The 23,184-nt window shown below is 41.4% G+C and overlaps 1 protein-coding gene across 5 annotated transcripts; it reads left to right on the top strand.

Annotated features, from left to right (window-relative positions):
- The first annotated feature begins 852 nt into the window (after positions 1-852).
- On the top strand, positions 853-21,111 carry ZBTB24 (zinc finger and BTB domain containing 24). 5 transcript variants are annotated; one of them, XM_081140787.1, is made up of 7 exons: positions 876-1,026; positions 1,716-2,698; positions 5,064-5,231; positions 5,740-5,823; positions 6,779-6,862; positions 17,020-17,101; positions 17,870-21,109. In XM_081140787.1, exons 2-7 carry the CDS (start codon positions 1,744-1,746, stop codon positions 18,588-18,590), a joined length of 2,094 nt encoding a protein of 697 aa, XP_080996913.1. In that variant the 5' UTR covers positions 876-1,026; positions 1,716-1,743; the 3' UTR covers positions 18,591-21,109. The 5 variants fall into 5 exon arrangements, with proteins under 5 accessions (XP_080996914.1, XP_080996912.1, XP_080996913.1 ...); XM_081140784.1 differs by having other exon boundaries at positions 876-1,299; XM_081140785.1 differs by lacking the exon at positions 876-1,026 and adding an exon at positions 1,535-1,618.
- The last annotated feature ends 2,073 nt before the right edge of the window (positions 21,112-23,184 follow it).

Raw genomic sequence — 23,184 nt, 5'->3', positions numbered from 1 at the left:
TTAAAAAGACCACGTCAAGAAGCTTGGTCTTTACCGAAAAGGAGTGTACCCCAGAGCCACAGTGGATTCTGAGCAGGGGTGACTCCAGTCTCTGGATGTGACTTGTACTTGGAGCGGTCTCCCCTATTCCTGTGTCCTGTAGGGAACAACACTGCAACTAAGACTAGTTAGAAACCTTTAACAGTCCTTGAAGAAAGATTATAAAAGTCTGAAGAAGAAGAATGGTAATTTTAATAATTGTAGTCAAAAATTAAACCAGGCACTTACTAAACTCATTACATACTTAATCTTGTTTGCCTCGCAGCAACCCAACCTAGTAGGCACTAGTATTAACATCTCCGATTTACAGGTAAGGTTAAAAAAAAAAATTTGAGAGGATCAGTAACTTGCCCAAGATCACTCATTACCCAAGTTCACTAGACTGCTCTCTCTATTCCCTTGGACTAAGGATTGGAAGGGGCGGGGGCGGGAGAAGGCAGACGTGAAAAACATTTAGGAGGTAAATAATAATGGAGGAGGAGGGGAGGGGAGGGAAGGGGAGGGCAGGGGAGAGGGAAGGAGAGGAGCAGGGGAAGATGAACGAGACTATAAAGGCGATTTCATTCATCACACATTCGAGACCTTATAGTGAGCTTCGGCGTCAGGGGCGAGGAGCTAACGGTCTAATGTGATATAAAACTTCCACAATTGCAGAGCGACAACGTCACTGCAGGCCATCTCCCCCACATCGCCGCAAACACGGGACCTGCCAAGGCTCCCAGCGGCGCAGCCCCGGACCTCAGGCCCCGCCCCGCTCGCCCCGCCCCGCCCCGCAGGGGGCGTTTCCGCGGCCACGTGGTCCGGCGTCGCGCGCGGTCCTCTCCCGGCGCCGGTGCTTCCGCGTTGGCAGCATCTGAAGCGGCGGCGGCGCAGGAACCCCAGCGGCAGGCCCAGCGGAGCTGGAGACCACGGAGGGCACGGCGCGGGTGCGCCTGCCGGGCCGCCGGGTGGGCAGCGCGATCTACACCTCGCCGGGCGCCCCGAGAGGTAGGTCCACCGCGGACCCACCGTCCGTGCTTGCGGGACCCGCGGCCGTGTTCACCCCTCCTCAGCCGTCGCTCCCCGGCCTGGCCCAGAGGTGGGGGCCCCTCCTGCGCCCAGCGCCCAGCTTCCTGCGCCCAGAGCCCAGCGCCCCGCGCCCAGCTCAGCCGCCCCCCGGCTCCGGGAGTCGTCCACCCGCCTCCCCGCGCCGAGCGCCGCCTGGCGCCAGCCGTAGACGTTCCACACCGACCATCCAAAGCGAGGCCCTGAGCGTCTTAGGTTATTATTGTTTAATTACAACTACCCCAAAAAATCACTTCACACGAACATTTTCTTTTCCCTTTTCTTATTTGTTTTCACAGAACAAAATGGCTAATAATGTGTGAAATCGAGACACTGTAGTTCTCATTGTGATATTTGTGCAACTATGGAAAAAGTGCTGGGAAGGACTTTTAGGGTTGGTGGATCCCATTTTGCAAAGGAGAAAACAGACCCTGAGAGGTTACATGGATGTTGGAAATTCACCCAACTAGATAATGGTACAACAGAAATGAGAACCCAAAGCTGTTTTTAAATAGACTTTTGAAAGCGGGAAATGGTAAATTTCATTTAACGATGTGAAAAGGAGGTTCATTTGGTCTGGGATTAATCTTGTTAGTGCCCCTTCCTTTTCAAACATTACTTTCTTATTTCAGGCTTACTTCTTCTTGGCTTCTAAAGAAAATGGCAGAAACATCATCAGAACCTTCTGGGCAGCTTGTTGTACACTCAGACACTCACAGTGACACTGTCCTGGCTAGTTTTGAGGACCAGAGGAAGAAAGGCTTTCTCTGTGACATTACTTTAATCGTAGAGAATGTGCATTTCCGGGCCCACAAAGCCTTACTGGCTGCCAGTAGCGAATACTTTTCCATGATGTTTGCTGAAGAGGGGGAGATCGGCCAGTCCATTTATATGCTGGAAGGCATGGTAGCGGACACGTTTGGTATCCTGCTGGAGTTTATCTACACAGGTTATCTCCAGGCCAGTGAGAAAAGTACAGAACAAATCCTGGCTACTGCTCAGTTCTTAAAAGTCTATGACCTGGTAAAGGCATACACAGACTTTCAAAATAGCCGTAGCTCCCCAAAGCCAACAACTTTGAACAGGGCTGATGCTCCAGTGGTGGTTATTTCTAATAAGAAAAATGATCCACCGAAGCGGAAACGGGGAAGACCAAGAAAAGTCAACAATTTGCGGGAGGGGAAATCAGAACTGGCTGCAGAGGAAGAAATACAGCTGAGAGTAAACAATTCAGTTCAGAACAGACAAAACTTTGTGGTTAAAGAAGGAAATGATGATGTACTGAATGAACAGACTGCAGCAAAAGAAATGGAAGAATCTGAGCCTGCTTGTGAGCCAGGTAGAGGGGAGGGAATGCCCGCTGAAAAAGATGAGAACTGTGATCCTAAGACCCAGGAAGGGCAGGACCAACAGACTCGGTACAGCAAGCGGAGGATTCAGAGATCCATCAAACTGAAAGATTACAAACTTGTTGGGGATGAAGAAGACCAGGGTTCAGCCAAGAGGGTCTGTGGAAGGAGAAAGCGTCCAGTTGGCCCTGAGGCCCGTTGTAAAGACTGTGGCAAAGTCTTCAAGTACAATCACTTTTTAGCAATCCACCAGAGGAGCCACACAGGTAATTACACTTTCACAGCTTATTGGAATGTATTTTGGAGTAGTGATGATAATAATAGCTTTTGTTTATTGTGCAACTTCTAGGTCACGGGCATTGTAATAAAGCCTTTATATGTCTTACTGCATTTAGTTCTCACAACACCCTGTGAGACGGGTTATATTATCCCCATTATACAGATAAAGAGACCAAGTCCCAGAAAGCTTAAATAAGTTGCCCAGGTTATCCATTTAGTGCCAGAGCTGGGATTTGAACCCAGGTAGCCTGATTCCAGAACCTCTCGTATTTGTAGTTGTTGGTTTAAGGCTGTAATGTCCAGGTATTAGCCACATTTATTCCGCTTTGTGACTCGAACATTCCTCATCTTGACCATAGCTATGCTTTTGGTCTGAGTGGACAGCTTTCTTAGCTGTCTAGCTCTAATCTTGCTGTAAATGTCTTTTTCATCCCTCTAGCCCAGTACTGGCCAAGAGACCCTTCTGTGATGATGAAAATGTCATCATCAGATATAGTGCTGTCCAATGTTGTGGCCACTAGCCATATGTGGATTTTTAGCATTTGACTTGTGCTCAAGTGCTCATGTGGCAAGTGTGACTGAGGAACTGAAATTTTAAATTTATTTGAAGTAATTTAAATGGCCACCATATTGGACAGTATAGCCCTAGCCAGAAATCCCTTCTTCTTTTAACCCTCTCTTATACATACACCTAGCTCACTCTGGGTTCAATTGTAGTTACTGGTAAAATACCCCTCAACTTAACTGTAAGCCTATGTATAGGGACTGGTGCCTAAGTTTTCTGTCATCCAGCAGCTTGCTGTCATCTGACCCAGCAGCAGCTAGCACTGTGGTTCTGAACCTGGGTGCACCTTAGCATTACCTAAGAAATTTCTAAAACTACCAGTGCCTGGGCCCTAGCCCCAGAGCTTCTGATTTAATTGTGTTTTGGGAACTTGGTGTTTTTAAAATAGGTGAAAACCCTGAATTCTGGTTCTTTGAACAAAGTAGACACTTGAGGAATATTTGTTGAACAGCATAGTTTAAAGAGTTAAATAGTTCTACAAGGTTTTTTTTAAGGAAAATGGTACATGGGATCTTTCGTTTTGCCCCAGTATTCTGAAAGTTTCCAGTGAATCACTTTAGAGTGGGTCTCTCTAGAAACTCATACCTGTCAGTTCCAGAAAGTTTCCTGAAATTATTTCATAGATGATTTCTCTTCTCTGTTTGCTCTCATTCTGGAACTCCTGTTACTTGGTTGTTGAACTTCTTGCACCCATCCTCTAACTTCTTTATCTTTTCTCTCCTCTTTTCCGCCTGGGAGATTTCCACTTACTATTTTGGCCCTTACAGTTTTTTTAATTTCTGTGTTGTTTTTTTCACTTCTAGGTGCTCTTTTTTCTTTAAATTCCTTTTTTTTTTTTTTTAATTTTATTAAAATTTTGTTTTGTTGTTGCACAATGTAATCTCTTATCTCTGTGAGTATGTTTACAATAACATTTACTTATTTGTTAGGTTTTAACATTTTATTCACCTTGGGCAGTTTCTGTTTTCTGCAAGCTGCCCTTTTTTCTTGTTTTGGCATCTGTTTCAACTACTAGAGGCATTCCTTGAATGATTTTTTTTTTTAAAAATCAATCTTTTAAGAATGGTTTCCTAAGAGCTTCTGGCAAGTCTGTGGGTATGGAGAGGGCCTGTAGACAATGTCCTCGCTGGGGGTGGCATGGCTGGCCCCCACTTCCTTGCTGATGCTCTTGTCTTGGGCTCTTCACATTCCAGGGAAAGACTCCCCACTCTCCCACCTGGAGGCTATAGGCTCCCTGCCACCAGTGTCTAGAGCCCGAGGGAAAAGGCTGGGGCAAGTCTCATCATTCCAAACATAAACTTTGACCTGCTCTCCCTGTGGTTGTCCCACTACACTGGACTGGGAGACCTCTAATCCAGAGACCCTGTAGTCCAGAGACCTTTTGTTTTACCCTCTAGAGGGAACATTCTCCATCTTCTGTTGGGGAGAGAGCCAGTCTCCTGGCTCCATGGAGTAGGAGACTGGATCTGAGGGTTCTAACCACCTTTGAAACAGATGTCATTTATCCTCTTACTCCCATTTTCAGAGATAACAGGTACCACCAACTCCTGAGTGTTCTGGAGCCTCTGTCTTAAGAGTTAGGTTGTATCTCAGCATTCCTCACTGCTGGCATTGACTCATCTGTTACAGCTTGCAGAATTTTATTGCTAATATTGTTTCTCCAGTTCATTGGCCTTTTGGTTATGTTCCTTTTAAGAGAAATCCCTTTATTGTTATTTTAATTTGAGAATGAACAGAAAGATGTGCAGATTCTTGCTTATATCAATTTTCTGGGGCTCTTATTCCAGGAGAGCGACCTTTCAAATGTAATGAGTGTGGAAAAGGCTTTACCCAGAAGCATTCCCTGCAGGTCCACACCCGGATTCACACAGGCGAGCGTCCGTACACCTGCACCGTATGCAGCAAGGCTCTTACCACCAAGCACTCCCTGCTGGAGCACATGAGCCTGCACTCAGGTAGCCAGGCTTGCACTGGAGGGCAGTTGCCACCAGGTTCCCATTCCCAGGGTGGGCATTACCGTGATCTAAATAATCTCTTCTCAGCCTGGTGCTATTTCCTACATGGTATCATTGAAAGACAGAATTAGGCACTTGTTAGAGTGCAGTTTAGAGTTCTGCACAGCATCAAGCTTTAAACTAGGACTTACTATAAACTGGCTGCTGGGGAGTTTAGTGTGCAGACTTGTTTTAATGACCAGAACTTGGAATTATTTTCCTTTGGATGCCTTTGAGGGAAAATTTGAATTCTCCAGTTCTACTTCAGTCTCCATCATTCCCTATTGCCTTACATGCTTTTGCACAATTATGTTACTGTAGTAGACTCTGAAGCCTTTGTAGACAAGTCACTAGTATCATGTTTTGAAAATGGGGATCTGGGCCCACAGTGGTGTTTACCATATTAGAGAGCATCCTAGTTCTTTATAGTTTTTTGCATATTTTAGTGTTTTGTTTTTTTATTTGGCAGGACAGAAGTCTTTTACCTGTGATCAGTGTGGAAAATATTTCAGCCAGAAAAGACAACTAAAGAGCCATTACCGAGTTCATACAGGTACAATAAACTGAGAGAAAATTTGGATTGGTGGGCGAGAAATGCAAATACAAGTTATTTCTGAAACATTGGGTTTGTATTGTAGAAGATAAATGAGTATTTAGAAAAAGTCTTAATTAAAAGCAATCTGAATTAGATGTCCTTGTGTTATTCTCACTACCTTGTGATTTGTGTTTAATTTTTATACTATAATTTTGGTGCCACACACAGAAACCCTACAGAATTCATATATTTCAAAAGTGCCACTTGACTACGAGGTGCCAGTAGATTGGTTGTTAGTGGTGCCTGGAGAGAGATGTCACTACCACACAGCTGTCAGTCCAGGCTTTCTCCAACCTGGCTCCACCCACTGACCTTTTTTCTTTCCTGACAACCCATAAGAAATGAATGTGGGGGAGGGAATGTCATTTGAGATTAATTGGCCACAGTCATGCCAATCCTTTGAGGGAAAAAGGATTGTATTTAGGAAGACTGGAAGGGTCCCAGCTTTCTTAGGAAGGAGTAAATTGAGATGTATAGGAAAATATTAACTTACCAAATTAATTTAAAAACTATTGTGGTTTAATTAAAGTACCATATTTAAAGTGATTATTTTTCAGGGAAATGCTATAATACAAATCACTGTTTCCATGAGCAGGAGTTACCTTCCCTAGACGGCTCTGGTTTGTTCGGTGTGCCACTAGGTGTCACTGTGTTGTTCTTTGCTTTGCACACATAAGCACATCTCTTGCCTAGATAGAATTCAGTTTCACCTCCAGCATAAACACCTTCAATTTTAAGAAAAACTGTGTGCTCCCTCTAGTTCTGGAGACCCCACTTATAGCCAGCAAAAACGGCCTTGGGCCACAGCCTTCCAGACATATTTGTTGTTTATAGAAGTCCTGTTCCCAGCAGCCTCCCCAGGCTCCAAGATGGCAGAAAGATGAACTGACACTTTTTTTATTGTCACGACAAGGCCACTCATTACCGGAATGCAACCACTGCCATCGCAAATTCATGGATGTGTCTCAGCTAAAGAAACACCTACGAACACACACAGGTAAAACTCTGTCTCATCTTTCCTTTCTAGTATACTTTAAGTTTTCAGGAGAGTAAGGAATGAAGTACTTGGAGTTCCCTCCTCAGATTGTTTATTGTAGATTGGGTGGGAATTTTATAATTTATAAGCCCAAGCAGAATGCTGTCAGCATCTGTAGGGAAATCACATCTCTGTATATTAGCAAAACAGAGCTTACTTACTGAGCACTTTCACCTAGGGAGATTTATCTAATACCACAAAGTAGTATAAGTCAGAGTCTGGTTCTGTGTTTCACTCTTAATTTACTTCAGCATTCAAGATTATCAAGATACCTTTTTTAGAAAAGGAAGCAAAATGAAACATACCAAGGTAACATAGGCCCTGAGGACTTTTTTCCACTTTCTCTCCTAGAATCAGTATTTATAACTGAAGCATTGTCACTTCCAGAAAAATCAGTTTCAGGGATAAAGAGGAATCGGGAGTGAATAGGGCATGTCAGAGTCTTTCATATAAGATGAGAAAAGTACAGGTGTGGACTTTTAGACCTTTGGGTAGGAGCACTTAAAAATCCATTATATGTCTAAGAAGAGTATTCTAATGTAGGTTAATTATTTAATGGTCCTGTTAAATTGCCTGCTAAAATTATATATCAGATTGATTTATGTTGCTTTGGACATTTTTTGAAAATGTAAGATTTTCTCTTTAATCTGCTTTCTTGAAGCAAATGTCTTATAGGGGATGAATTTAATGAAAATGGATCTCGATACAATTTTTCTACAGACATTATCGTTAATAAGTTCTGTGAAATTTAATTCATCCACTTGGCACATTACTGAACAGTTACTGAGTACCAAGCAGTGCTTTGGGTCCTGACGATACAGCGATGAGTGAGGTAGACAGAGCCCCTGCTCTTGAGGGGCTAACATTCAAACAGGGGAGACAAAGAACAACTGTGTAGCCCGTTAGGCAAGGGTAAGTGCAATGAAGACCTCAACACAGGGTAAGGGGACAGGGTGCAGGAAGGGGAGCTGTCCTTTTATGTGGGGACTTGTCTGGGAAGGCCTCACTGACAAGGTGACATCTGTGATGGAGATCTAAATGTGGGGAGCAAATAAGCCATTGTGGCTATCCGGGAGAAGAGCATCCTAGGCAGAGGGAATGGCATGTTCAAAACCCTGAGACAGGAGAGTTTTTGACATGCTGGAGAAATGCCAGGAGGCAGGAGTGGCTGAGGCACAGCCAGGATGCTGGGAGAAGGAATGGGGTAGGTGCCATCAGAGGCAACTGGAGTCCGTGTAAGGCAGGGGCTTTCAGTCTACCTGTGTGCTTCAGTCGCCTGAGAAGCTTTCAAAAAGAAAAGGTTTGGTCCCACCCCAGAGATTCTGACTGAATTGACCTGAGGTAGGGCCTTGGAATTGGAATTGGCATTTTTAAAAGGTCTTCAGTTGATTCTAGTGTGCACTCAAGCTTAGGAACTTTGGAGGCATGCCCTGGCTGGTGTGGCTCAGTTGGTTGGGTGTTGTCGTGTGCACCGAAAGGCTGCTGGTTCCATTTCCTGTCAGGGCACATGCCTGTGTTACAGACTCAATCCCCTGTAGGGGGCATGCAGGAGGCAGCCAGTCGATATTTCACTCTCACATAGATATTTCCCTCTCTCTCTTCCTCCCTTCCTCTCTAAAAATCAATAAAGAATTCTTAACAACAACAAAAAACTTTGGAGGCCACAGTAAACTCTTTGGATTTCATTCAGAAATGACTTTAGCAAGAGGATTGACGTGATGTGACTTAGAGTTTTAATAGGATCACTCCAGTTCCCACGTGGGGTGCGGTGAGGCAGGGGTGGAGGCACCCATTAGGAGGGTGGAGAGACTCAGGAGGCTGTTGCAGTAATCGGGTTTGGCACAGCGTTGCAGCAGTGGAAGTGGTGATAAGTGTCCAATTGTGGCTCTATTTTGAAGGAAGAGTCAGTGTGATTTGCTCATGATTGGATGGGGGAGGCGGTGAGAGAAAGATGAGGCAGAAGCAACTGGAAGGATGAAAAATCGGAAGACTATGGGAGGAGCAAAGCAAGAGTTAGACTTTGGACATGTGGGCTCTTAGATGTCTATTTGACATCCAAGTGCAGATGTGGAGGAGACAGCTGGAGTTCAGGGGAGACATGCTAGCAGAGAGATAAACTCACATGCTTACACATCTGCCTGGAAACAGCATGTGAAGCTGTGAAGAGAAGACCTGGGGGAGGGGGGGAGCTGAAGTGCCTTGGTTATGTTGAAGAGCACCAGAGATGAGACATTTCATCTTGGTTTTGTCTTCTGAGTATAGGGTATTAGTGAGGCTTCTGGTCTTTTTGAGATGTCACCTTGAAATGGGGACAAAAAGGAACAGAAGTCCTTTCTTTGTAATCCTAGCAAACTCTTCTCCACCTTCTACTTTGAAGAGAAGCAGAAGAGGGAAGTGGAAGATATATGATGGGTAAAAAAGGAGACAAAAAGTACTCTGTAAAGTTGTTTGTTACACTTACAAATAAGAAATCAAACCCATCCAAAAATTGGACTCTTTGAGGGTAGGGATTGTGACCCACCTGCCTCTAGCACAGAAAATATGCACAATGCTGATGAAAGAGTTGGCGTGCCACTTCCCTGCTTCCTGGGCAGATTGGAAAGTTTAGGGAGAGGCCTCCTGGCAGAGTTGTTGCCCACCTCTGCAGACAGTGGTATGAACAGACCTTAGCTGGCAGGTCATGCTGAGAAGGCCAGAGCAAGAAGCACCAATCGTAGCAGTGGGGAGCACACTCAGTTGGAAAACTGTGACTGTTATCTCTTAGCTCTTTAAATACAAAACTCTCTTTGGGTTAGATGTCTCCCTGTGCCAAACCCAAAAATAAGAAATACTCTTTTCCTAAGAGAACATCTTCAGTGAGGCAGATGCGTTTTGAAATGGAGGCAAGGCATCAGGCAGGTGGGCAGTGCCCATCAGGTCCCCACGCCTTGGGCTCTCATACTCACCTTGTGTCTCTACCTGGAGCTAGTCAGGTTTTCAGGGACTGAACCAATCACAGGACTGATAAACCAGTGAATGTATTAACTTAAAAAAGAGACTATACCTTTCTGTTGCCCACAGTACCACCTTCCTGACATCAGTGTACCTGAAAACCATGTTAGTGATCAGAAGATTGCTTGGTGAGCCGGGGGCAAGTTCAGGGAATTGGCCCAGGCCATGGAGAAGCCTGGTGAGTGACCTCAGACCCCACAGTACAGTAACAACCCTCTAGTGTCCCTGTCCCTTGCATGACGTTAGATAAACACTGATTCTGCCTGATAGGCTCCCACTCACATGTAGATGCCCTGCTTAGTAACATATCATCCAGTTAATTAAATCACAGCTTTCATTCACAGCCTCGTTTTGATAGAATGGATTTGAAGCTTCCCAGATCTCCTCAGCCATGTATGTCTAGACCATCTATTAATGTTGCTTGTCCCCATCTTAGTGAGCTCTGGGGGCCTCTCACTGTAGCTTACCCTTACAGAGTCTACATGCAATCTAGTAAGAGTCTCACCATGATGCGAGCCCGGTATAGGTGTGAACACAGTGACAAAAATGATTCCCTTTCCCTGGGAAGATCTGGGATAGCATCCCAGAAGAAGGCCTGCATCTTGAAGCCAGAGTAAGTGCTGCATGGACAAAGGAAGTGGGAAGAGGCTTTTCCAGACAGGAACAGGGTGTGCGGAGCTTGAGGCTGTGAGAAGCTGGCATCCAAGGGCCGCAGCAAGGATTTCCATGGTGAACAGCTAGAGTGAGATTGCTGAGAAGGGAGCAGATGGGGTGAGGTGGGTTCGGGGGAGATGTTTGGGCAGAGAGGAGGCGTATTTTGATTTGCGTATTGAAAAGAACTCTCCAGGAGGATGGACAGAGAGAGAGGGTCCTAGGGGTGAACCAGTTAGCTGGCTCTTTGGTGAAGGAAGACGAAGGCCTTTAAGTCAAGGGAGTGGAAAGAAGAGATGTATTTAAGAGTTTTGTCTGGAAAAAAATAGTCACTGCAAACATGAGAAAGTGTTGGTATCCAAAATACGAAAATATGAGTACCCAGTAGAAAACTAGACAGGAGACATGAAAGGCACATCACAGAAGAAGACATAGGAATGGCCAGTAGACATATAAAATGGTATTAACTCTATTAAAAGAAAACGAAATGTGCACTTCCTTTGCCCATTAGGTTGGCAGATATGTGAGGAAATGGAGAACTTTATGTTCTATTGGTGGGAACTTTCTGAAAACAATTTTGGCAATATGTGTCAAAAGGTAAACTGCCTGGTTGTGAAAAGATGTTTGCATAAGGATATCCATCATAAGCAGGATTGTTTATAACGTCACAAGCTTAGAAACTGCCTCAATGTCCATCAGTAAGGGATTAGTTAGGTAAATTTTGGACAGGATATACAGTGAAACACTGGACAGTCTGGTGGGAAGGAAGAGACTGTCCTCTATGTTTCTTGAGCTGGTCTAATCAAATAGACATGAGATGGATTAACAAGAGGGGGGGAAAAAGAAGTTTAATTATACACATACATACTGGAACCCCACATACATGAGAGAGTCAGAGACAGAAAGTTAAAATGAGCTCTGCCTGGCATCTTGAGCCAAGGAATGAGGTAAGTTGCCTGGGGCTTCAGAGGGGAGGAAGGTCATTCACAGGGCGATTAGAAGAGCAGATGTTCAGTAATTAGAAGTTTGCTCCACCCTATTCATAGGTCTTAAAAAGTTATCTGTGGTAATAACCCTTATTATGGGCAAGAACCCAAATCTAAATTCTTTAAGGGAGAGGTAAAAGTTTCTTATGAGCCCACAGGGTCTGGATTGCCTTCAGCCCAAAATAATTCACATGCCCAAGTGGCACATTCTGGGGAGGCCTGTTCTGAACCCTGTCAGTTCCATCTTTTGACACTTCCTGACGAGTTTCATATTCCAGATGTTGGGTTGACAACTGTCTCGGCCTTAAAAATAGGTCAGTTCAGTTATCTCATCTCAGGAGATGGTGATGCAGGTGGGCTCCCAAAGTTAGGCCCATGTGTAAGCAGCCAGGTATTTAATAAGGCATGTCTGTGAAAACAAGAGAAGTAATGGTTAATGATTTGAGCAGACTGGAACCCTAGGCTCTGAGGTCTGAAGGCAGCCAGTTGAGAAGATTTTTAGGTGTGTAGTTTGAAGCATTTACAGACAGAGCGGAGGCAGGCAGTGACACTGATAGGTTTCCTGGTCTGCAGTTGGATTGTCTCCGATAATCTTTCTGTAACAGTCACAGACATTGCCCGTATATGAACTGTTGTGATTTCTCTGAAGTTCATGTCCAGTTGTCCCACTTTAGCTTACATGGGTTTGGGGGAAAGGCAGTTTTAGTTCTTAATGATTCCAAGTTAGAAGAGTGGGAGAAAAAATGGGAAATGTTAGTTTGGAGGGTCATAGCCAGATATTAGACAAAACTGGAATCTAGGACCCAGTTCAATTTACAGGTGGGAACAGAACCTCAAATGACAATGAACAAAATTTAATTTCCACAAAGGTATGTTACCGAAACAATCTTTCTCTTTCAAGTCACCCCCATTTTTACCAGATAGCCAAGTTAACACTGATTTGTTTGTAAAATAAGTCTAGTTTCGATAAACTTGGCCAGTTATTTACATAAGAGCAGCAATGGAAAAATTATCCTCAAGTGAGGATTAAAAAAAGAGAGAGAAGGTAGCTCTTAATATTGGAAAGATTCCGTTTTCTTAAGCAATCAAAGTCCGGATTAAGATGACATAAAACAGAAAATTATTTTGATAAAACACAGAATCTTTGCTTTCTAGGCAGAATACTTTTCACAGTATCTTGTTGGGAGCTGACCAGTAAGTAGTACTTTCTCCTTTTAACTTTGCTGACCTGCTGTTTCAAGCCAGAACTCACCCGTACGGCTGGCTACTTTGGTCAGCAAGGTGTTTAAAATTACTTAAATTAATGTAAGTGAATTACTTGAATTCGTGTCTATGAGTTATCTCATGACCAGTCAGCAGCGCTGGGACACAGAAATATATGATGGGTCAGCAAGGTGTTTTAAGAGAGAGGGTGGTGAGGGGAGAGGGAGAGAGGATGAGAGAGCTCTCCAAACTTGTAATTTTGCATTAGCTTACTTACAAGATTAAAGCTCATTTACTTAATTAAATTTATTCTGACCTTTTTCAGCTTAACCATTTTTAAAATTTTCTTCTTCAGAATTCCCTTTCACAAACCTTCTATAACTTTCCTTTTCCAATCTAGTTTGTCTCATTCAGAAATAGACAACGTATTTTAGGACAAACCATTTTCTTTTAATTTCTTCAAAACTGCATTTCCATACTACATACCTTCCTTTACTGAAAGTGCATATTCCTTCCTTCCTTATTTATTAGAATTCTTAACCTTTAGTATATGATTCTAACCACTATGCTATACTCCTGAAATTAATACAGAATAATATTGAATGTAAATTGTAATTGAAAGATAAAATTTTTTAAAAATGTTTAATTACCAGAAACCTTAATTTTTAATGACAGCTAAAAAGCAAACAATTAGCATTCTTTAGATTGACAAATTTATGACTATATTTCATAACCTCTAAAAACATAGATACTAATTTACTGACAAATATATTTCATAATATTTAGAAATATATGCATCCTCAACAAAGCAAAACATATTCATTAATAGCTCCATATTTATCTTTTAATTTTTTGTTATAAGAAGTCAAAAGTAGATAGCCTTATTTAACAATTAATGTTTCAATATTTTTATCTTATTTGGAAATGACCTAGATCTTCAATAAATTTTCATTATTTAATTTAGTAAAACTCTAAGGTGTTAAGTTACCAAAGGATTATGGGAAACTATTTTTAAGTATGTATACTATAATGTAATTATTAAGAAAAAGTTTCACTTAAACACCTCTTATTCTACTTATATCTATTCAGTTCATTAATCCTTAAAAATTATATTTAGACTGCTCATGCAAACTATGAGACATCAAAGTTAATTATTATCCCAGGCTAGGTTTCCTGCTGACAAATTTTGTAACAGAGATAACATGAACCTTTTTTTTTATAAACCATGTAAAGTTTTAAATTGAATTCGGATAACTTAAAGACATCTCAGTTTTAACCAAACCAAACTCAGACTAGCTTTTATGTGAAATATTTTCTCAGATCACATGATCCTGAAATACATTTGGGTTAGTTTTTATTATATTTTAAGAATTTTTACGTAAGCACTTCTTTGTTTAAGCCATTTAATAGAGCTTTTTTACAAATTAGCAATACTATCTGGAGATAGAAAACACTACTCAACACACATGAACATATGGATAGATTTGGACAGAGACTTCCTGGGCTTTTGTTTTAAATTTTTAGCTAGGGGACTTGTAATAAGTTTATCAACTCAGATAAACTAAAAGATTTTTTTAATTAAAATTTGTGTAGAAAACAATCTTACAGAGACTGTAGGCCACATTTGAGCTATGGGTGCTTCTATAGTCATTTGTATTTTAAAAAAGAAACTTCTTCGTGGTTTTTTTCTTCCAGCTGAGGAATTGAAGGTGATAAAAATGGGTGGGCTTTGAACTGCCTCTAGAGCTGCCTTTCTGGTTTTACAAAGATTTGTAAGATAAGGACAATTGCTCTCAATTCCCAAAGAGCTGGGTTGTAACTTAAGTGACATCATAGGTTAGCTACCCATCCAACTACATCATCCCTGAGTTGCTTTTTTCCCTCTGGGTACGGAGTTTTATTTCTAATCGTAGTTATTAAATCCTTTCAAGTGTCATGTCTCAGCAGTTTAGTTAGTTTCCGGACACATGGTAGCTATTTCTAGCAGCATTAAACTATTCCATGGAATCAAGAGGGTACAAAGGTTACCTTCCAGAGTCATTCCCTGTGATAACCAAATGAAAGAACTGGCAGCCTGCACGTCACAGGCAGGCAGAAAGCCAAGCCCAGCTCTTAGGACATAGGCGATAGTTATCCCTGAGAGAAAGGATCAATAGCTATTTGGCCTGGATTTGGGAAGGAAGGAAGGGGCAACGTGAAATTGTCTCACTGGGCTCAAGAGATAATCTATTTAGAAAAACTTTTTTTTAAATTGAATTTATTCGGGTGACATTGGTTAATAAAATTATGTAGGTTTCTGGTGTACAATTCTATTAACACATTATCTGTGTATCGTATTGTGTTCGCCACCCTACAAAAACCTTTTTTTAATCTTCACCGCAGGGTATTTTTTCCACTGCTTTTCAGAGAGAATGGAAGGGTGAGAGAGAGCAACATCAATGTGACAGAGACACATCAATTGGTTGTCTCTCTCACATGCCCCAACTGGGACCAGGGATTGAGCCTGCAACCGAGGTGCATGCCCTTGGCCAAAATCGAACCCGGAACCCTTCAGTCCACAGGCTGATGCTCTAACCACTGAGCAAAACCGGCCAGGGCCCTACAAAAACTTTTGAGGATCCTCCTTGAGTTTAGGAATTCTCTAATAGTGGTCCTCAGATTGGCCTTAGACCAAGGAGTGAAAGATACCCAAGGACAGTCACCTGTAAGGGGTAACATCAGTCTTACAGTCCTTTATTTTAGATACCTCTTATAGCTTTAATTTTTCATTAGCCTATTAAATCTTTTACAGCAGATGTTTTAATGAAGATTTAAAAAAATTTTGAAGCCTTAGGGTGGCTCTTGCATACCAATCAGAAATAGGTATCTGATTTTCTTTATTTGATTTGGAAGCCCTTGCTTTTAAGTGCACTTTTAAATAATCTAATCTAATTGAGACATTCCTCATAATTGCTATTGTAATTTTAGGTTATAATTTCTTTCAGGATTGGCAGCAGTTTGGTAGGACCCTAGCCATAAATGTTCTGTACTCCTTCAGTCCCGCCTTTGACACTTCCTGACAAGTTTCACATTCCAGATGCTGGGCTGATAGATTGATCCATATCTCATTAAACCTGCCTCAGTCATTTCTGAAGGGTATGACAGTCTGTCACTGTACAAACTTGTGCTGAATAAACTCCGGTGAAGCTTTACTGATTCTCAGTGGGATCTCGAGCAGTCACATCTTATGTGAGCCTTAGTCACCATCTTGTGAGATTCGATCACTCAAGGAGGATTTCTGGAACAGTGTGCCAGGCCTGATTCTAGGCACTGGGGTGCTAGGAGTGAATAGGCCCATAAATTCTCCTACATAAGAATGGGGGTAGATAATAAATAACATGATAGCGTTGTGAGAAAACTAACTCAGGAAAGTGTACTAGGAGTGTTGGGGGCGGGGCAGTGCTTTCAGTGGTGAGGAAGCCTCCTGGTAAAGTGACATTTGAGCAGACTTAAGGTGAGTGACTCATGCTAGGAGACCCCTGGGGAAGACATGCCAGGGCGAGGGGATGTGAGTTCAGTGACTCTAAGATGCCTGAGAGGATGAGTCAATGAGCAAGAGGAGAGTGCTGGATGAGGTTAAGGAGGCTTGGGGTTAGAAGTGGAGGTGCTCAGACAGATCTGATAGCTTGTAGGGCCAGGGCTTTGGCTTTTATCTCTGGATGGTCACCATTAGAGTGTTTGTACAGGATTGTGAAATGATCTGACTGCATTAAGACAAGGAAGCAGGGACAGAAGTGGGGGGGAGAGACCCATGAGGAAGCTTCTAGAGAGATGCCAGTGGCCTGGACCAGAGGTGACAGTAGAAATGGTAAGAAGTGGTTGGATTCTGGGTACACTTGGAAGGTAGCTATAAATGTAAATAATACGAAAGTCACCCTAGTGACAGGTGTCCTTAAGAATGTCAAGAGGGCTGCCTAACCAAGCAGTAAGGTATGAGAGTCTAAGTTGTCCAAGGGTGGACGACACAGGAGTGAATGTGGTGCATTCCTTTGTTTCCTGTGGATAATCGCTCACCTCCTTGTTCCAGTTTTTAAGTTCAAGGGAAAGAACCCCACACCTACACTTTTTCTGCATCCTCCTGGCACCTAGCACATAGTATAGGTACTTGGTAAGCGCTTAATGCATTCGTGCTTATTGAGGATTCAAGTGGTATCGCCTTTGTTCTTTATTATATTGTGAAACTATGGGGTGATTTTTGCTTTTCGTTTTAGGTTGAATGTATATTTCTAAATGCTTTTCTTTTTTTAGGTGAGAAACCATTTACATGTGAAATCTGTGGCAAATCTTTCACAGCAAAGAGTTCCCTTCAGACCCACATCAGAATCCATCGGTAAAGTTATACAGATATCTCTCTCGTGTGAAGTCCTCATTCAACCCTAGTGTTCAGTAGGGTGACATATGTTACCTATCTAGTCCTTTCCCCCAAATTATTACTCCGGTAGAATTTTCTGTGTAGTTTATAATTTTAAAAAATCTTTTCAATGAAGAAATTCCTCACTTAGGCAAAATCAGGAAAACCGATGCTGGCCAGCAAAAGTTTGCACTTGATTTCATTTCTTGGATTTTGATTTGGTCTGGGGGTTGGTCCAAAGCTTAAATCTTCAATCAAAATAAATATTAAATGTAATGTTTTCTGAATGAATGTTTTCACAAAACTAGATTGGATTTAGTAGGCCTTCTAACAGCATCACAGACAACTGGGGCTACTCATTTTATAATGTTGAAATTAGTTTGTATATACTTATTTGGCCATTAGATTAAAAAATTGGCTGTGAGAACTAAAAACAAAAAGGAATTATATGTGTAAAATATAAATATTTACTTATCTGAAATAAATACTATGGAATCATAAAATTTTTTTACATCTAGCCCAATCCCATCCACCACCCTTCCTCAGACACCACCCCCACCTTTTTTTATAAGATTAGAAACTGAAGCCCATGGAAGTTGTGAGTTGCTCCAAGTCCCTAAGTGAGTAGGAGAATCCATGACTATTACTCCCAGTCTGGTTTCCTCTGTTCTTGACTGCTTCTTCCAATAATAGGAAGTAATATATAGATCTTTCTGTCTCTAATACAAGACATGTGTTTCTTTATAGAGGAGAGAAGCCATACTCCTGTGGCATATGTGGCAAATCCTTCTCTGACTCCAGTGCCAAGAGAAGACACTGCATTCTACACACGGGCAAAAAGCCTTTCTCCTGCCCTGAGTGTAACTTACAGTTTGCTCGCTTAGACAACTTGAAGGCTCACTTGAAAATCCATAGCAAAGAGAAACATGTGGCAGATGCCAGCAGCGTCTCTGGCAATAACAACACTGAGGAAGTCAGGAATATTCTTCAGCTGCAGCCATATCAACTCTCTACCTCCGGAGAGCAGGAAATACAGCTTCTTGTAACCGATTCTGTCCATAACCTCAATTTCATGCCTGGTCCTAGCCAAGGAATTAGTATCGTCGCTGCAGAGAGTTCCCAGAACATGACTGCAGACCAAGCTGCTAATCTCACATTGCTCACACAGCAGCCAGAACAACTGCAGAATTTAATTCTTTCAGCTCAACAGGAGCAAACAGAACACATTCAGAGCCTCAACGTGATTGAGAGCGAGATGGAACCCTCACAGAGCGAGTCAGTGCACGTAATCGCACTTTCCAAGGAAACCTTGGAGCATCTGCATGCCCATCAAGAGCAAACAGGGGAGCTCCATTTAGCAAGTGCTGCGCATCCAGCTCAGCACCTGCAGCTGACACAGGAGTCTGCTCCGCCTCCACCCAGCCACCATGTGCCCCAGCCCACACCACTGAGCCAGGAGCAGAGCTGATCTAGAAACATTTGACTGCTCTGCTGGTCTCCTCTCCATAAGCCAACTATAACTGGATTGTGTACTTGAAGTCAGGCTTCCCGAAATGCTCACTCACAGATCCTTACAGAGATGTGGTAGCTGGCTGATGGATGCTTTCCATGCAGGCAGCAAGGTGTGTGGATCAGGTCCCATATATAGTGCTGATAGGGATTTAGCATTTCACTATTGAGGGATTTTCATTTCATCTACTATATCTCAAAGACTTGGGTAATTTTTCACTTTGGGTATTGATTTAGACTTTTCTGTAACTACTAAATGTTCACAGCTATAGGTTACAGTCTTGCTGACCTTTCCAGTTGCAGTTTTTGTTTTTTAGGACAAAGGAAATCATATGTTGAATTGGGTAGAATGGCTGGTTTCACTTCCTTATTTCTCACAAGCAACACAATTGCCTCCATAGGTCAAGTCAGACTCCCCGACCTGCAGTGATATTTGATCTTCATGAAGTTAGAGCTTTCTTAATTATCCTGGAATAAAAATTTTATTCACTGTAATTTGTGTTAAATATACTGAATTCTAATTGGCCTCCAAAGATGTTGATTGTGTATTATGTCTGATAACTTTCTGGAGATGGGAACCTATAAGCTATTTTTATTGCAAAGTAGGTTAAATCCCGTAAAATGGACACATTATTTTTAAAAGTAAATATTTTCTCATAATCTTACTATCTTTGAGCCTTGGAGAATTAGTAGCCAGCATGTGTCTATAATTATTGTATGATTTTAGACAATTGCGAAAGATTAAATTATGTTTGGGTTAGGTTTTTCCAGCCCAACACATTTTATTTTATTGAATACTTTAACTGCTTTCTGTCCAGTATACTAGTAGGGGATTTTTAAGAAAAGAAGGTGGGTGCTGGTGCATGTGTAAACAGTGCTGGTGGAGAGTAGGAGGGACCTACCCGAAAATTAACAATCATCACATCAGTTACTTGTTTTCTCCTTTTAAACATCTTTGATTTCCACCTGAATCAAATTAAGTTTGGAAGTTAAAGTAATAGAGAATTGTTCAGGTTTAAGAGAAGATGAAAGCATTTTTCTAACATATTTGCCAAAATATGTTTTGCATATAATTCACAAAATTTCCAAGATGATTTCTCTTATATGTATCAACCAAAGTAATGTTAAATCAGACCTGACTAAAGCAAAAGTATAATTTTTGCAAAGCAGTTATGCCTTAAATATTTCGGATTCTTGCCTTAGCCATTTAAACTATTTTCTTAAACCTTATTCTCAAAATGCATAGCCTTTCCCAGCTTTTCAAAGCCTACTGGCCCACGTTTTCTCCAGGATATAAATAGTATTTAAGTAAATGAATTTTTAACTACTCTATAGATAGCTGGATAATTATTCAGGAAATATGGTCACATGACTATTTTTACGTCACGTTTAATTAGCTATATGACAGTCTACCTCTGCACTAAGAGAAATTAATGTGAATCACGTGTAATTTTACATTTCTAGTAGCCATAAGTAAAATAAAAAGGAAATTAAGTTTAATAAAATAGTTTATTTAATCCAACATTTGCCAAATAGTATCATTTCAACCTGTAATAAAAAAAAAATGGATTCATAAGGTATTTTACATCCTTTCTTGTGTATTAAGTCTTCAAAATCTAGTGTGTATTGTATACTTACACTCATTTTGGATGCTAATGTTCATTGGACATGCTTGATCTGTATTTAGAGCTTATGCAATTTACAGTTGAAACTATATATTCAAGTAGTTGCAGATGTACCTTTTTTTCAATAACTGAAATGAGACCCTGGCCAATTTGGCTCAGTAGTCAGAGCTCTGGCCCTCAGACTGAAGGGTCCGGTTTCAGTTCTGGCCAAGTAACGTCCCTCAGTTATAGGCACAGTCCCCGGCCCTGGTCTGGTCAAGTGCAAGAGGCTACTGATGGATGTGTCTCTCTCATCAGTGTTTCTCTCCCTACCCCCCGAAAAGTGATGGAAAAAATATCCTCAGGTGAGGATTAACCAAAAGATAATAGATGAGTATCCATTTTTAGAATATATTAAAATTCAAATCTCAGTTCCATGGTCATTTGCCACATTGTGAGTTCTCGGTAGCCACATGTGGCTAGTGGCTCTGTCTTGTACAGCACAGGCCAACCTGTTTGTAGCTTGAGAGCCAGTGTCAGCCATAAAAATATCTTCTGCAAGAGTTCTGGGTTATTTCACCAGCTGTGAAAGGGAAATGAGAAAATGATAGCTTTATAAATCTAGCCTCTTTTCTGTGTCCTAAATATACCTTCTGCTCCTTTGAATAAAATCCAGAATTTTTTTTTAATCACCCAAGAACACATTTTTGTTTTGTTTTTATTGATTTTAGAGCTAAGGGAAGGGAGTGAGAGAGAGAAAAAAACATTGATGTGAAAGAGAAACATCCATCAATTGCCTACCGGATGTACCCTGACCAGGAATCAAACCTCTAACATTTTGGTGTACAGGACAATACTCCAACCAGCTGAACCACCTGTCCAGGGCAAAGTCCAGTATTTTAAAGTTCAATGACTATCCAAAGGAAATGTCTCGTACATACATTTATATTGTGTCTTTGAGAAATTGCTGGCTCAGTGTTTCATAACTCATTTTTACTAAAACTTATACAATTTTTTAAATTGTCTTAAGTATAGAAATACAAATTGTACTTTTTAAGAAATAGTAGAATATTATGTTTTTGTACTACTGAAATGACCTTGTCACTTTCAAAGGTGAATCTGGTTTTCTCTCAGTAGAGGGCTATCCTTGGGAAGACTTGAACTCTTGCCCTCAAAATAAGTTATTCTCAAAACATCTTCTTCTACCTCTACTCTGTATTTTCTGCAGTTGTTTCTCGTGTTGTAAGTTTTGTGAGCAACCAGTTTAATAATGCTGAGGAATATGAGATTTTCAGTTTAGATGCTTACAACTAGATTTTCATAAATTGGAATAATAATTTCTGCCACATATAGAGTCTTTACTGTAGGCCAGGAGCAAAGCCAGCTGCATTAGGTCTAACTCTTATCTTAGAGCTTTTCAAATTTCTTCCGTGTCATAGTGCACAAAAAGTAGGCTTTCTCCAGTACTCTGCAATTAGAGGACTCCAGTCAGTCATCCCTGGCCATGACTGGTGTATTAGCTACCTAGGGCAACCATAACAAATACTATAGACTGGGTGACTTAAAAAAACAAATTTCTCACAATTCTGGAGGTTAAAAGTCCAAGGTCAAGGTGTTGGCAGGATTGGCTGCTTTTGAGGTGTCCTGGCCCTCCATCCCTCCCTGTGTCCTCACATGGTCTCTGTGTGTGTGTGAATCTTAAAAGAATACCAGTCATGTTGGATTAAAGCCCACCCTAATGACCACATTTTAACTTAATTACTTCTTTAAAGGCCCTGTCTCCAAATACAGTCACATTCTGAGGTACTGGAGTTAGGACATCATTGAATTTATGGGGGACACAGTTCAGCCCATAACCACTGTCAGCTGGAATGTGTTGGGAAGCACTTCCTAGGACACGCCTGTAACCCATTTGAAGCACATCTTATTTTACTTAATCTTCATAGCATTTCTGTGAGGTAAGTAGTAGTATTACGACTATTTTACAGATGAGAACACAAGCCCAAACAGATGAAGTCCATTGCCCAAGGGCACACAGTGAGTGGCAGAGCCAGAGCTGGGGCACAGGGCTGGGACATCCCACTATGCTGCTCCCACCAGATGGGCTTACTATCTAACCAGTCTTCTGAAACTTCCAGCTGGATTTCTTTTTACACATGATCTGCTTAATATAATAGAAACTTTTTGACTAAATTTTAGGGTTTGTGTCTGAAATTTTAGCATGTAATCATAAACTTTTTACATAAAACAATAGTAAAAGTTATATAGTCTTCCACAAAACAATAACTACCATATTAATAATATGGTAGTGTTTTACTGTTGATTTAAAGCTTAATCAAAATTTATCAATTAGATGAAAGTTACTACTGAAGTGAAAATGTCTTAACTTGAACCTCTGTAAGTGGGCCGTTTTCTCAAACTTCTGAGGATTTACATTCAGGACAGGTTTTTATTTTGCTGCTCTATTTGTAAATATTGAGGTAAATTTTCATCCTCAGTTTCCAAGTTAAGCCTAAATTTTTAAGGACTGAAAGGAAACTGCCTTATGTTTGTATATAACCTTTTAAAAAATCTCCCTTGCCTGCCTTTTGTAAACAGCAAAGAATGACCTCCAAAAGCAGCAGGAATGTCACTGTGATAGTTACCTTGCTTTCATGTTCTCTATCCATGATATGAGCAACAAAACTTCTGCTGACTGGAATATGTGTGTCTGTTCATTTGTCAGAATTCAGCGTTAGCGTCACTTCCTCAGGGAGGCCCTCCTTCACCCTCTAATCTCAATGTGATTGCAAGCCACCCTGTCATATCTGTTAACAGCACTCTACACATTTGGCTCAATTCATAACTATTTTTACATCAGGAGCTGTGCCTGTCTGGTCACACAGTCGCCACAGCTCCCAGCCCAAGCCCAGGGATGTGTTGTTGAACACACTGACCTCCAGGTACAGT

Source organism: Miniopterus schreibersii, assembly GCF_964146895.1.
Source record: "Miniopterus schreibersii genome assembly, chromosome: 6".
Lineage (NCBI taxonomy): Eukaryota > Metazoa > Chordata > Mammalia > Chiroptera > Miniopteridae > Miniopterus > Miniopterus schreibersii.
The sequence above is the reverse complement of the archived record's forward strand: the minus strand, read 5'-3'. Positions and strand labels throughout refer to the sequence as shown.

Coding starts and splice junctions, on each gene's coding strand:
- ZBTB24 (XM_081140787.1), top strand. CDS start 1,744: ATGGCAGAAACATCATCAGAACCTTCTGGGCAGCTTGTTGTACACTCA. Junction 5,232..5,739: donor GCACATGAGCCTGCACTCAG/GTAGCCAGGCTT, acceptor TTTATTTGGCAG/GACAGAAGTCTTTTACCTGT. Junction 6,863..17,019: donor ACACCTACGAACACACACAG/GTAAAACTCTGT, acceptor TTCTTTTTTTAG/GTGAGAAACCATTTACATGT.